The 16,339-nt window shown below is 35.5% G+C and overlaps 1 protein-coding gene across 1 annotated transcript in view; it reads right to left on the minus strand.

Annotated features, from left to right (window-relative positions):
• Positions 1–16,339, minus strand: part of SPART (spartin) — a 38,505-nt gene that overhangs the window by 16,655 nt on the left and 5,511 nt on the right. Inside the window, 7 exon segments of the mRNA XM_047723170.1 lie at positions 560–650; positions 730–888; positions 1,902–2,096; positions 6,731–6,781; positions 6,784–6,853; positions 11,135–11,290; positions 13,318–13,515. Coding sequence (XP_047579126.1) covers positions 560–650; positions 730–888; positions 1,902–2,096; positions 6,731–6,781; positions 6,784–6,853; positions 11,135–11,290; positions 13,318–13,515 — 920 coding nt within the window.

The raw sequence follows: 16,339 nt of genomic DNA on the forward strand, positions 1-16,339 counted from the left end.
GACTAATAAAGAATAAAGAGCTAAAATCAGATGATCCTGTTTTAAGTATCACCTTTAATGCTTATCAGATTAGCCTGGGCAGATCCCTCATTTCTATGTTTGCTCACATTTTAATATAGGAAATATTAAATATCTGTCCATTCCAATAAGAATGAATAATGGTAGAGTCAAATAAGATGTGACAATATTTAACATTCTTTGTATACAGAAGGGGCTAACGTTAACAAGGTACAACAGATTAATTAAAATTCAAGTTTTTCCCATCAAAACTACTGGCAAACATCACCCATCACAAGAACATGCAGTTAATAAGGTATTCAGAAACTACAGGATTCTTTTTCATTAAGCTTACTCATTGCATGAATGATGAACAAATATAACCATTAGTAATATAAGGCAAAGTCACATATTTCTATTAATTTGTCAAAAATATTAAGAAAAACAGAGTAAAAAAACTGTTTTATTAGATATTCAATAATGGCACAGTCATTTTAACTGTCCTGAATTTTTGCAAATGTTAGAACAGATTTATTCATTAAAATGATAAAACTCAACTTACTTGTATCTGACAGTTTGTACAGTTTCTGCTGAAACATTGTTAACAATACATTTGGCTGCACATTCCAATCCCTGCCAGACAGTTGAAAATCCTGCAAATATATTTAGAAGTAAGTAAAACTACAGCAAAACAAATGGACCTTCCTAGTTAAATTTATGGTTCTTTGTTACCTTGAACACTACTTGCAGCTACAACCATAGCACCATCCAAGGTAGACTTCCCATTTCTGTCTTTTTTAAGAGATTCTGGAACAAGTTTGCTTCCATGCTTCTTGACGTGTGGAGCTAGTTCCTTCCCAACACAATTTGCTACAGTGCAAACTCCGTCAACTAATGAAACCATAAAAAAGGGGAAACACTTAGAAAAAATGTATTCTTTCCTTGATTTTACCACTTTTTAGCAAAATTCTTACATGAGCATCTAAAGTCGTTTTATTGCATAATTTAGCATTTCTATATAAGGATGAGAACCAAGGCTGGCCAGTTTTTAAACAAAGGTTATTATTTGGTTTAAAGATACGTTTGCAGAACCTAATGATAAAACTTTGCCTCTTAAACATAATGTTCTTTTGGCAATTTGCTTAAAAAAAAAAACCAAGATTGCTGCAATACAAGACTTGTAGGTCCATCTTTCATGTTTTCCAGCTATGTGTACTTCTGTTTTCTCCACATTGACAAATATTTCACTGAAATAGTAATAAAGTATTTAAGTCTATATAAAAGTAAACAAACCAAAATCTGATTGGAAGAACATTGAATACCAAAAAGATAATCTTACTAAATCTAATGATAATTCATTAAGGAGTTATCTGGCCATCTTAAAATACCAAACTTTAGATCTATGATTCTCAAGGAAGATGAAGAGACATATTACTTGAGAAGGCTGACATCAGAATCACCGAATCAGCTTAATTCAAACAATACATCCCTCCCACCCCACCCCAACTAAGACACAGTGAGCTGTCCTTAAAAGAACGTGTCATATTCAAGGATAGCAAATACATTTAGAGCCATTCCTTTTCAAAGGCATGGACACTCCTCTTTCTGACACATCAAAATAATCCTTTAACCAATGTTTCTCAAACTAATATGCAAATAACAATCACCTAGAGATCTTGTTTCTGAATCAGTAATGTGTACCAAGTATTTGAAATATTTCTAGGGCTCTCAGACAGGTTGATGTTGTTGCTATAGATCCCACTATGAGTAGCAAGACGATACTGCTTTGTCCTAATCCTTTACTCTTAAGGTTAAACCATCTAAATGAACATTTAGATTAACCTGAATTAAGAGATCATTTTTAATTTAACTGAAAGAAGTAAAGTCCTCCAAAGTTACTTTACCCAGGAACTGACTGACTTTTGCTGCTCCTCCTGTAGCCTGCTTTGCTATATAAAGTCCCTTGGTCACAGCAGGACTAACTTCCACTGGTTTTTCTTCTGGTTGAATCCGTTCACGGAGTTTAGAAGCACCTTTCTGGATTGCTTTGCCGGTAAATTCAGCACCTTTGACCAAACCCCAGCTCACCCAGGAAGCACCTTTTTATACGAAAATTAAGAAGTCCACAATATTAGAGCTGATTATACCTATAAACCCTTTAATAAATCAAAGGAAAAAACCCAAGGAATTCAATGTTCAGATCCTAAACACACCATAAACTTTTAAGCCAACTTTACAATTGTAATTTTCTGCCTGGAATACACTTTTTCTAAGTAAATTTATCTTTCAGTACTTAGGTCACAGAACACTCAGTAACATAGTTCTGTATTACTCTGCTGCTACTACAACTTGTAGGTATCTCTCTATACGTTATTTATCACACTATTATTACTATTGTTAGGGACTATTTTGGGTTTTGGTGCCAATAACACAGTATTTGGCTTGAGGACCCAGGCTTCCTTGTTCTTGCCTTAGTCCAGGTACCACTTTTCCTCTATGAAGTGCTGAGGGGTTTAGACACAAATGATGCAAATTAGAAACCAATAAACCTGCTAGATCTCGAACATCAAGGCAGAACTCTTGCTTGCTTGCTTTAGACAAAAGGCACAAGGCAGGGGTCCTGTTCCTCCCTCAATCCCAAACCCAAATCCCATGATCTCCACACCTTTTAATTTATAACATAAACCTGAATGACAAAGAGAGAAGAATACTCAATACATAAGAAGAAAACGGGAAGCCTAGATGGTTTAGCCATTTCTCATGAGAGTAGTTCCAGCCCTTTGGTTTTGCTCAATGTTTCTTAGAGCATACACAAAAAATGAGACTGTCAACAGAAAGCAGGATAGCATAGACTTCTCTAGTGAAAAGTCCCTGTGTACACTTGAGGAAAGAAGAAGTGGGAAGAGATGGAAAAAGCAAGGAAAAATCCCCAGGAGAATAGTTTCCCCTAAGAGGAAGAAGAAGGTGTTACCTTGCCTTGGAGAGCTTACAATTTTAAATATTTCCTTTTTGGCTATACCCTGAAAAAAGCAGCTTTTAAAGCTAGACATATAAAATACCTAAGTATATTCTCCAAATGTCTGTGGCATGGTTTTTATGTAATTACTCTGGCCTGTGAGTGAGTAGGCATGCAGTGACATGTGAAAAGCCTGTTTATTTAAAAATATGAACAATGAAAAATAAAAATAAATAAAAAACAATGAAATAAAGTTGCCAAGTGGTAACTGATTAGAAAAACTGTTGTGTTTCTCTTCCTGTTTTAGTCAACATGTCCACCTCTAGCTCAAACACTACCCCGCTGTCCTCCCCTGCAGGAGGACCAGGTCTCAAACCCAGACAAGTATCTTCCAGCAAGGAATTCCCATAACAATGAAGGGACTGAAGACCTCTATTAAAAATATACATAAGGTGTTTGCAGTTAACTTACAGGTTGAAAAGATTTAAGAAGTAAAAAACTGGCTGAACTTGAAGAAGGAAGACTGAGAAATCATAAATGACAATGAAGCAAAGGAATGCTTAAGTAGACTATACTCCTACAATAAAATAAACAAGAGTCCATTGATGACTAAGAATAAATGGAAATTAGATAAGTGAAAAGTCGTAAGACTGAGAAAGAGAAATACTAGATGCAAATTATAAAGAAGTTATCACCACGGAAGAGTGTATAATAAAGATAATACTTTAAAACCTAAGATATTACAATAGAAGATCAGGAAGTGTAGTGTTTTACTGGTAGCTATTAAGATCTTTTAAATGGCGTGTGTAGATCCAGATACAGATTTATTCTATCCATATTCATCTTATATACAACCATTTAATGGCATGCCATCCAGGCAATGGATGTATACTGAATAAATGAGAAATTGCCAGATGACTTAAAATGATCTCACTCAAATCTAACCCAATGCGGCTGGTGCTCTTATCAGTCTATTGTTGATGATCTCTCTAGCTCTTCCCAAATGAGCTTATTAAAATGTCCATCTAAAATGTTTGGCAGTTGCCTTCTTGAAAGTGTAATTCTAGCCTTTCAAGCCAATATGCGACACAGGTAAACTTTAAACAGTAACTTCATGTTTTTTCACTTTTTATATTCACAAAACACCATACTGTAACTTTTACTGATCTTTACTGATCTTCAGACACTAGATAGGAACAAACCATGGGATAAAGTGAATAAGCTCTTTAGATCCCTGATTACTTATCTTTGTATAGAGCCTGCATGAGTCAGGTAGAAACTGTCTCCAGACAGATCAGATCACTTTCCCTGGAGTAAATCTTGAATATTTTCTGCCACTTTTTTTATTACCTGTACCTTAAGTATTTGATGAGCTAGTTGGTTTTCATTCTACCTATTAAAAAGCACATAAAGAGGTATGTACTCTGAGTGGCAGTTAAATAATTTTAACATAACCAACTATTAGGGCTATTGCTAGAACTGAGGAGATAAGAAGAAAAGAAAAGAGTTACAAAAGCCTACTAAAGTCTCAAGTAGTAAAGCAGGCCCCTAAGTGTTATCAGAGTGTGATTTTTGCTCATTTTCAAATGATGCACTGCTCAGAGTTTTTCTGAAATCTCTAAAGAGATCTGTTCCCAGAATTAGCGGATTCTAAGGGTACTCTGCTCTTTGAATAGAACCAATACATGCAATCTGTGTGGTACTTAGGAGGCCTAAGACTTAGTGGCATAGAGGGGTGCCTGGATGGCTCAGTAGTTAAGTGTCTGCTCTTGGCTCAAGTCATGATACCAGAGTCCTAGGATCGAGCCCTGCATTGGGCTCCCTGCTCAACAAGAAGACTGCTTCTCCTCTCCCACTCTCCCGGCTTGTGTTCCTTCTCTCACTGTCTGTCAAATAAATAAATAAAATCTTAAAAAAAAAAAAAAAAAAGACTTAGTGGCATACAATACTTTCCAAAGGTAGCCAAACAGTATCACTGTTCATGTTCTTTCAACATGACCTTGACATTCCTCCCATTGAGATGTGGGGTAGGTCTATGTCACATCCCCTTAAATCTGTTATCTTCTTGTAGTGAGAGATACTGGAAACTTCCAAGAATTTGTTAGAAAGGGTATTTGGCTTCTGCCTGTTTGCTATATCATTCAGGCTTGGAACCCTGGGCTACCATGTAGAAGCCTGACTAGCTTAAGGCTGCTAAGCTGTCAAACACATGGAGACCATGTCTAGGTCTATTTGGCTCTAGGTACTCTATTTGGCAGTCCTAGATTTTGAGCTCTTCTAACCCAGACGCCAGATTTGTGAATGAAGGAGACTTCAGATGATTCCAGCCCCCAGCTGCTGAGTCACTACTCAGTCTTTGGGTCTTCCTAGCTGAGGTCCTGCCATCATGAAGCAGATGTAAGCCATCCCTGTTGTGAACTTTTGGAATACCTGGCCCACAGTACCACAAACAAATATTTGTTGTTTCATGCCATTAAGTTTGGGATGGTTTGTCACACAGCAATAATAAATAGAACTATCTTCAGCAGTATGAATTAAAAAACCTTAATAACCTTCTAAATTAGTTATCTATGTATACGTGAATATAGGCAAATTTTCTGAATGCTGACTTAATAGCCTAGCAATCTGTAAAGTTATGGGACAGGATAGTAAGAGTGAAGATTTTTCTTTAGAACATCTTTGAAAATCTTTATCAAGGCTCAATTTTAACTGTTAAAATTGTAACTGAAAAATCTTTGTCTTATCTCTAGCAGCTCTCTGACATGGGCAAAATATTATGTTAGTTCCTAGTTAATTAATTTTCACTTATTTTAGTTTGTTGGTGTTTCATGTTGAAGGTTTCCTCTGCTTTAGACATCTTTATTATTTTAATGGGTTTTTAGTGCAGTGATGGAAATCTATATTGACAGTCGTTTAAATGACTGGTCAAGATCTCTTTACAGGGTCACAAATTTGGCTTACTAAAGAGTGACTGGCAATGTTTTTAAAAACAAAATAGATGGTCTAAAAATCTGAAAGCTAAAACAGTTGAAAAGCCAAAATGTTAACAAATGAACGTGGAAAGACATACGTCAGTAATGATCATTCTGGCTTTTTTTTTTTAAGATTTTATTTATTTATTTGACAGACAGAGATCATAAGTAGGCAGAGAGGCAGGCAGAGAGAGAGGAAGGGAAGCAGGCTCCCTGCTGAGAGGACAGTCAGATGTGGGGCTCGATCCCAGGACCCTGGGATCATGACCTGAGCTGAGGGCAGAGGCTTCAACCCACTGAGCCACCCAGGTGCCCCGATCATTCTGGTTTTAAAATAATTGATCTGATACCCTTTCTAACCAGAATTAAATAGTACAGCCTACATCCCAAACAACTTAGCTATAATCCTCAGGTCTCTTCATACCTCCATTGCAGTGTGGTTAGGGAATGCTACTTTGCTTCCAAAGACAGGATGAATATCTCACCATTTTTTTTTAGAAGAAGAGGAATTTCGAAGAAGAATGGAAAATAACTAATTTTATGTTCAGAAGAGCTATCCTGAGAGTTTGGGGATTCCCAAAGATTTTGACTACCAATTTTCCCTAGAGTGAAACAGAAAATAGTCAAGAATTTCTACCTATGTGATAATATGTAATGTTCTAAAAGACTAGTTCCTTCTGTTTTAAAGTATTTATAAAATGTTCATTTAGAACCAAAATACAAAATACTGTCTTTCTAAATATTCTCTTATGGATTCCAAAGGTTTCACACTATAGGGGAAAAAAAATTAACATTACTGTAATACCTGACAAAATATTTTGAGCCACTTTTTCACTCCATTCAGGTAATTCCTTTGCTTTTCTTCTGAAACTGGCTCATAGGGTACAATGTGACTCAGATTAACTTCTTCACTTGAAGTGTCTTTAGCCTAGTAAAAATGTTTCAAATGTAAAACAATAAAGAAAAATTATAATGGGAAAATATTATAAGCATTATGTAATAAAATATTAAGCCAACAAATATTAGATATAATTAATAAAAATACCTCCAGCCAACACAGTTACCAGTATATTTTATAACAGAAAGCAAAATACCACAACTGCCATAAAGCTTAAAAATTTCCTGGTCTTATATAAGGTCTCCCTGGAAAGTAAGGTTTAAATACCAACATACTTCCAATATAGCATTTATCAAATCATATTTAAACTGATGAGACTATGAGTTCCTTCATAAACTTATCAACCCCTTGATGGTAGTATGTACACGATACTCAGTAAGATTTAAAAGATTTGTTATATGACTCAATCAGTAAGGAAGGATGTATCCAAATAAACTGGTTTTGATAGAAATCAAGTAAAAGCAAGTAAAATAAACACTGCTATTCCATCTAAATGGAAATAGGGACACAGATATACCTGCATTTTGCTAATTTAACAGTTGTTATGAGAACTAGGGCCAACACTTAAGCTAAATTTATTCATTCTAAGAAATTAACAGCAGGCTAACTCGGACCTCGTAATACTATAAAATTTCTTGAAAATCAAACTTCCCAATGGAAATATGAAGAGAACTTCACTTAAAATATAAAACATTAAAAACGAAACGAAAACTTCTATGGGGGGAGGGGAAGCCATTCCTAATTAAAACCCAAAGACAGGGGCGCCTGGGTGGCTCAGTGGGTTAAAGCCTCTGCTTTTGGCTCAGGTCATGATCCCAGGGTCCTGGGATCGAGCCCCGCATCGGGCTCTCTGCTCAGCAGGGAGCCTGCTTTCCTTCCTCTCTCTCTGCCTGCCTCTCTGCCTACTTGTGATCTCTGTCTGTCAAATAAATTAAAAAAAAAAAAAATCCAAAGACAAAATGAACATAATATTAGGAACTTCTATCTTTTTTTTTTTTTTACTTTTTTTTATTTTTTATTTTTTTTTCAGCATAACAGTATTCATTATTTTTGCACCACACCCAGTGCTCCATGCAATCCGTGCCCTCTACAATACCCACCACCTGGTGCCCCCAACCTCCCACCCCCCACCCCTTCAAAATTCTCAGATCGTTTTTCAGAGTCCATAGTCTCTCATGGTTCACCTCCCCTTCCAATTTCCCTCAACTCCCTTCTCCTCTCCATCTCCCCTTGTCCTCCATGTTATTTGTTATGCTCCACAAATAAGTGAAACCATATGATAATTGACTCTCTCTGCTTGACTTATTTCACTCAGCATAATCTCTTCCAGTCCCGTCCATGTTGCTACAAAACTTGGGGATTCATCCTTTCTTTCTTTTTTTTTTTTTTTACAGCTTTATAAACATATATTTTTATCCCCAGGGGTACAGGTCTGCGAATCGCCAGGTTTACACACTTCGCAACACTCACCATAGCACATACCCTCCCCGATATCCATAACCCCACCCCCTCTCCCAACCCCCTCCCCCCATCAACCCTCAGTTTGTTTTGTGAGATTAAGAGTCACTTATGGTTTGTCTCCCTCCCAATCCCATCTTGTTTCATTTACTCTTCTCCTACCCCCTCGACCCTAGGAACTTCTATCTTAAATAATGAGCCAAAGTCCTAATACACAGAGAGCCCCTGGAAATCAGGAAGAAAGACTAGCAACCCAGTAATAAAAAATGGACAAATGACAAGAACAGACATCCCACAGGACACAAAATTCAAAGAACCCCTAAGCAGATACACAACAGCACTCACAATAAAATCAATGCAAATTAAGATATTCCAATACATAATTTCTTATCTACCAGACTGCCAAAATACAGAGGCTGATCACCCACTCTGTGGACTAAGCTATGAAGAAACAGGTTTCCTATAATGCTGGTGGAAGTGCTAAAGAGTATAGTCCTTAGGGAGGGCAACTTAGCAAAATCTATCAAAATTACAAATGTATTTATTTACTGACTCAGTGACCCCACTTCTAAGAATGTATCTGATGAATTACCTGCAAATGTATGAATCAATGGATCTACAAAGCTACTCACTGAAGCGGTTTCTAATAGCAAATGTCTACAATCATCCAAAGACTCAATAAATAGATTGGTTAGAGAAAACTATCATAAATCCATACAATGAAATATGAGGTAGCTATAAAAAAGACTGAGAGGGTTCTCCATTTATAACACTGAAAAAGCCTCAGAATTTATTCAAATTAAAAAAAAAAAATACAAGATATTCTATGATGTTACTTTTGGCGTAAGAAAGGGAGAGAAATCTGTTTTTATTTGCTTTTACCTGCCTCAAGAAACCTAGGGAAGAAACACAAGATCTTGATAAAAAGTGATTACCTACTATGGCAGGGACAATGGTATGGACAAAGGTGGGAGTAGAGTTTTTCAATGTATATACCTGTTTATATAATTTGATTTTTTAAGTTAACAAATTAAATTTCTTAAAAATGGAAGTTTTAAATGATGTGAAAAATTTCCAAACATACTAAGTAAAAAGAAAGGAGCAAAACAGTATGTCTTCCATGCTTCCATTCGTATTCTTATGTGAATGTGTGCATATACACGTATATTCACATATAAAATAAATGTGTATGCATATATGTTTGAATGTATCTGCAAGGATAAGAAGCTAGCAATAATATATCTAGAGCAAGGAGGTAGGTGGCTAAGGAATAGAAAGGAATGGGAGGTAGAATTACTTTTCACTAAGTATCATTTGTATTTGTTTTTTATGCAAATTAATTTTTTAAAAAAATTTTTAATAAAATATTTCTTGGCACCATCTTGGACTCCCAGTGTCCTCCACAAAGCTAATCTAAGATGTTCAACATAATCCACAAATAAATGTAGAATATTCAAGGGGTACTTGGGTGGCTCAGTTAGTTAAGTGTCTGCCTTCAGCTCAGGTTATGATCCCAGGGTCCTGGGGTCTAGCCCCATGTTAGGCTCCCTGCTGGGCAAGAGTCCGCTTCTCCTTCTCCCTCTGCCCCCATCTTGCTTGTGCTCTCTCCCTCTCTCAAATAAATACAATTTTAAAAAATAATTTAAAAGTGCAGACTATTCAAGTGGTATGATAATTCTAAGATAATTATTGAGCACTTAGTTATGGAATAAAACAATGAACAATACAAAACTGTTTGTAATTCAATACTCACGCAATGGTATTTTCTTTCTTCATGCATTTGCTTATGTTACTACTTATGCCTAGAATCTCCTTCAAACTGCTATGTGTATGACCAAATTTTGCTTCATCTTTCAGGAGTCATCTTAGTCACAATGCCTTCTCAGAAGCCTTCCTTACTGCTTCCCACACCACTATAGGCTCATACTTATTGATGAAGCTAGGTTGTACATTAGATGGTGCAATCTAGCCTACTATATAACCTATGTACCTTCATCTAATGATCACACTGGCTAGAAATGCTCTTTACTAATCTGTCCTCCCCAATAGACAAGAAATTTCTTGAGATAAGAAATTTAACTTTTCCAGAATGCTCAGCATTCTAGCACTAAAAAAAAACTTACTGAACTTACTGCCACTTGGAACATATCAAAGAAATGAAAAACTACTAAACATATTTTTTAAAGACTTATTTACTTATAAGAAAGTAAATGCTCAAGTGGGGGGTGGAAGGGCTGATGGAAAGGGAGAAAGAGTCTTAAGCAGACTGTGCTGAGCATAAAACTGGACGTGGAGCTCAATCCCAGGACCCCAAGATCTAGACCTGAGTCAAAACCAAAAGTCAAATGTTCAAGTGACTGTGCCAAGGCGTTCCACTACTAAACATATTTTTAAAAAATTCATTCTCTTTCCTGATCACCATCCATAAAGAAACAAGGGACTGAATAAAAATGGTGGTGTAAGGAAAAGCATACCTAACCCCAAGATTCTGGTGTATTAAGGAAGGTAGAGAACAACACAAAACAAAAGAGAAAAGATATGCATTAATGTAAATACAAAAATTTCTCAAATACTTCAAAAAAATCTATCCCCCAAAACATAGAATATGTTTTAAAACAGTGTAAGTAACAATATTAAACAATAAACAATATTAAATAAACAATATTAAACAATAAAAACAATATTAAAGCTGATTCTAATTATATTTGCCAGTGATCATTTTGTGAATTTGGAAGTTGCTCTGCTTTAGTAAACAGGGATAAGACTTTATAAATAATTGAAACTGGTAAAGGTACCATTAGAATAGGACACACACACATACCACCTTATTGCTTTTTTACTTACTTTACTTACTTTTTTCCCCCTTTTTCCTTTATGACGCACATCCTTATTGTCTTGGTCCAACTGTCTTACATCAGTGCCACTGGCTTCCTTCAGTTGGTCAGAGGAGCATCTAGCTCTTCCAGGGATTTGGAATTCATTTTCTCCTTCTGCCCGGTTCCAGTTTGCCTAGGAGGTAGACTAAACCTTAGATCAAATTTGAATTTTCTCTGAATTATGTTATAATAATGTACTTGTTCAAACACTGATGTGTTTGACAGTCTATAAATACAACCACTTTTGCCAGTCTTTCCTCTATACTTTTGTTTTATCTCATCACCAAACCTCAATCCCTTGAGTTCTTTAGTTCACAGCATATGGGCTAAACCAAATTTCTAAAGACAAAGCATAAAAGATAAACTTAGAGAAGCTGTTAGTATAAGTTGTCACTAAGTCAGATGTAGCTACATTTGAATTTAATTAAATAACAAATGGTAAGTTTTAGGAAACATGTGTAAAACTAAATGCCATCAAAGGCAATGAACAAAACTCATGTCCAGTTTAACCACTCTGCATTGTTGGAAGACTGATTTTGTTTTCTGTTTTTGCACTTAATACTGAAGGTATTTTGCTCACATATACTTTGCTGAATGAATACTTAAGAGTAAAGACAAGTCAAAATTATAGCTAGTAATTAACTTCCATTTACAGTTGGGAGTTCTGGGACAACACAGCAAGCTAAAAATGATGCACAACCAAAAAGTAAACATATAAAAGTAAGATAGGTCCAATGAATGTAGGGGTGAAGGGAGAAACTGTTCCATGATAGGTCTGAAATAAGAATGTCATTTCATTCACCCAGTAAACAGCAAAGCTAAGACTTGAACTCTTCCCATTTGACCACATTTTTGCCTTTGTCAACTACTCTCCATGAGCACACTGAGGCTACACACATTTCTGTAAGGGTACCACATGTTTTGTTACCATAGTTTAAGTGTATAGCATTGGCTATGCTAAAGTGTATGTTGATCACCAGATCATTCTCATAATATGGTCCATACACCTAACGCTAGAGAGGACTCTGATCTTATGCTTAGTGAGTAGTCTGTTCTTGTCACCTGTGATCTTTTCAAGATAGATGTAGAATGAAAGTGTATTCTACTTCCTAAGAAAACAGGAACGGAAGTTTTAAGACTGAACCCAAAGGCAAATATTTTGTGAAATATTCCCTGATCTCCTTCCTGAACTTTTATTTCATTACCTATCATCATCCTGCACTGTGACTATTTTAGCAGACTGTAAGTGCCTGAGAATAGGAGCTATTAAATGGTATCTTTAAAGTCAGTCTCTTGTTCTGTCTTCCCATCCATCATTTAACATATTACCTAAAGAAGAGATTCTAAATATACATTGACTGAAGTGGTGAATAAAAGAGTATACTATCATGCCGTCAATCTCCTTCATCTTCATAATCAAAAATATTTTCCCCCTATTGTCCTACATCAGGATGGGGAAGAATACCTGAGAACACCTCTCCTTAATACTCTGTATTTTAACTCCTTATGACAGATCAACACATGGGGAGAAAAAATAAATAAAAGCTTAATTAGGCAAGTTCATAGGATGACAGACCATATTTTAAATTGCACTTTATTTTCTCCTTTAGTTTTATTTATCACAAGAACAAAGACGATTCCCTCAAGTAAAACCTGTTTCTTCCTCAAAATGACAATCATATCCCTAAAATGTCCAACATAACCTATCTGCTAATGTCAAAATTACCTTCACTTCACCATTCAGTCCCATTAGGCTATTTTTCCAATTGAACAGGAAGACTGTAGTGATAACAAGAGCTAACATTCACAGAACATTATTGCTTGTCAGCAATGATATGAGACAGTTAATGTATTAAACTTTAAACTTTACCACAACCCAATAAAGTAGATATTATTCCCATTTTATGATAGAGAAACTAAAAAAACAGTAAAACAGCTATTAATGCAAGAGTTCAAGTTCAAATCCAGGTAAACTGACCCTAAAGCCCAAGATCTTTATCACTATTTATGGCCAATTTCTAACTAGTATTTGTGAACACACGAGCAAATTATATATTCTCATTTTTCTAATTTTGATCATATAACATCCTATTACAATTTCTTTAAAAGTGAGTGCTACATTAAAGTAGATTTCATTCTAACGATGATCACACATGTTACCTGAAGCCGAAGGTCAGACATCTGTCTTAATAAATCCTCAAAAAGTTCTCTATCATCCTCTGGTAATTCAGAAGACAAGACAACCCCCACAAAGCATCCTGACGCTTGTAACATGGTATCAGGAAACATGTAGGCTCCCACGGTACATTTAAGAACTGGAGATCTATCAGGAACTAGAGGATACAACCAGTCACAAACCTGAAAGGATTAATTAGAAAAAAAAAAATCAATGAATAAAACTAGGTTTTCACTGGTTTGAGAATTGTTATACCATAGAACATTTCAAAATTCTAAATGCATTTTACAAGGCTTTACAGAATCATTAGCATCAACAAATCCCCACTAAAAATTAGCCATTTGCTGGTCTGATCTTTGTGTAGATCACTCACAAGAACTGTCCTAAAAATGTTATTGCTCTATTATAGTCTTCAAATTAGTGGCCTTAAATAGCCCACAGATAACCAATAATAAGTTTAGTTTAAAGTAAATAACAAAGTAAATTAAGACTTTCTTTATAATTCAAATTAGACATGCTTTTGTGGAAATAAAATCAAACCATTTTCAAGTACATGTATTTACTGATTTAATGCTTGCAATTCCATGAAGTTAGATATTGTCATTTTATGTACAAGAAAATTGAGGCACAGAGAGTTTAATTAAGTTGCTCTGAGTCTGTGAAAAAAGTGGAGACAATATTTAGACACAAGCAATCTGGCACCAGAGAAGCCAAACAATTCCTTTAATTAGAACCCAGCATTCACAGAGGCATCTGGGTGGCTCAGTTGGCTAAACATTTGACTTATTCTGGCTCAGGTCACAATCTCGGGGTCATGAGATAACACGGAGTCTGCTTTAAGATTCTCTCTCTCCTCTCCCTCTGCCCCTCACCCCACAGTATGCTCTCTTAATAACAGAATCTAAAACAAAAAAACAAAAAAGAAACCCAGCATTCACAATGCTGCTTAATTTTTTTTTTTTACTAAGTCTGAGAACCTGACGTGACATAGCTAGAATAGAACATTAAGTTCTATCAAAATATTGTTAAATGAGTCAAAAAGGACGAAAGATTTCATATAACAAAAATGGAAAATTCTGGTACACTGCCATCATCTCTGACCAACAAAATATAAACCTAAAAGGATTAGAGTATTCAAGTCTGATTCTTTCTTAGAAAATCCTTAATAAACCTTTTTAAATTCTTCTTTTATAGATTCTCTTTTTCAGTCACCTCAAACGTCACTCTTCATCTTTTACAAGTCAAGCTTTGGAGAAGTCATAATAAAACTGATTACTGTGTCTTCCAAAGTATGATGTATTGCCATAAGTGGTATACGAAATGACTTTAAGTAATATACCAGATTATTTAAATTTGAATAGCAATGTATTTCAATATATTAAGAAAAAATACATCTATCCCTCAACTTCCCAGCTGTTATTTTGGTTGGGATGATAAAATTAACAAATAAGACATTTATTTATCTATTTATCTATGTATCTCTTTATCTATTTATTTAAGAGAAGGGAGGTAGAGCAGAGGAAGAGGGAGAATCTTAACCATGAGACCATGATCTGAGCAGAAGTCAAGAATTGGACACTTAACTGACTGAGCCACCAAGGAACACCAACAAATGAGACATTTAAATTGAAATATTAAGAAAGTAATAATAGCGGAGATATGAAACTGACAAAAAAAAATGTTGCAAAGGTTGTACTTAAAAGAACTAAAATTTGATAAAGTTTCCTTTATTGTTATGAACTCTACATTCTGGACACCTTGATTTAACTGGGGTATCCAAATCTTCCAAACCTAAACTTTATAGACCTGTCTCATGGTAGATCATTACAGGTTGGAGGGCTTATCCACCACAGGCTGATTTCTCCCAGATTTGCTTTCAGAGAAAAACCTTATGTTTAAATTCTAATGAAATGACTACAAATTTAATAGGTTTAAAAAGTATATTAAACTAAAACCTAAAGAAATATAGTTTTTAGAAACCCTGGAATTCTATGCCTGCCTACTTAAGACCAAATTAATTTCTAATTTCATAAACAGACCTACAGTGGTTTCTGCAGTATAAGAAGTTATATTTTAAAAAATTATATTTAACTTCTAATACTCAGTTGATTTAGTGTTTGTTTCTTAGAACAGAGACATTCAGTGAACACATGTTAACTGCCTTTAGGTCACTGTTAGAAATATCTGAATACATGGAAATAAGAGCCTCTTCAAAAGACTCAAATTAAACTTTGGGTGCAATTTATTTATTATTTACAACCAAAAATAGGAGATACTAGAAAGACTAAAAGCACTGTATTTAAAGCACTCAAACAGGACAAATTTTTACTAGAGAACAAATCATTTTAATGGTTGAGCTCATGTAACCAAGTAGAGTGTTTCTGATACTCATTTTCCATCATCTCCAGTAGCCTGGGCCCCAAAGGTTCTTTATTTTTTATTGTACTTTATTTTATGTATGTATGTACATATGTATTATGAATGTGTGTACATTGGGGGGGGGAGAGGGAGGAGAGAGAGAATTTTTTTTTTTAAAAGATTTTATTTATTCAGTTGAGAGAGAGAGAAGCACAGCAGGAGGGGAAGGGCAGAGAGAGAAGGAGAAGCAGACTCCCTGCAGAGCAGGGAGCCAGACATGGGGCTCAATCCCAGGACCCTGAGATCATGACCCGAGCCAAAGGCAGATACTCAACCAACTGAGCTATCCAGGTATGCCAGGAGAGAAGACAATCTTAAGCAGGCTCCATGCCCAATATGGAGCTCTGCTCCATAACACAACCCTGAGATCATGACCTGCTCTGAAATCAAGAGTCTAACACTTAACTGACTGAGCCATCCAGGCACTCGCTCACCTCCCCAACCAAAGGTTTTAAATTCCAGTATTACGACACAGCTCTACTACCAGGTCAGCAGAAAATATTACAGCTTTAATCAGCCTCCTCACAATCCCAATCAATAATGTCTACCCTTTCTACCTCAAAGATTCTTTCCTAAAATAACCTACAG

This window comes from Lutra lutra, chromosome 3 (genome assembly GCF_902655055.1).
Source record: "Lutra lutra chromosome 3, mLutLut1.2, whole genome shotgun sequence".
NCBI classification, from domain to species: Eukaryota; Metazoa; Chordata; class Mammalia; order Carnivora; family Mustelidae; genus Lutra; species Lutra lutra.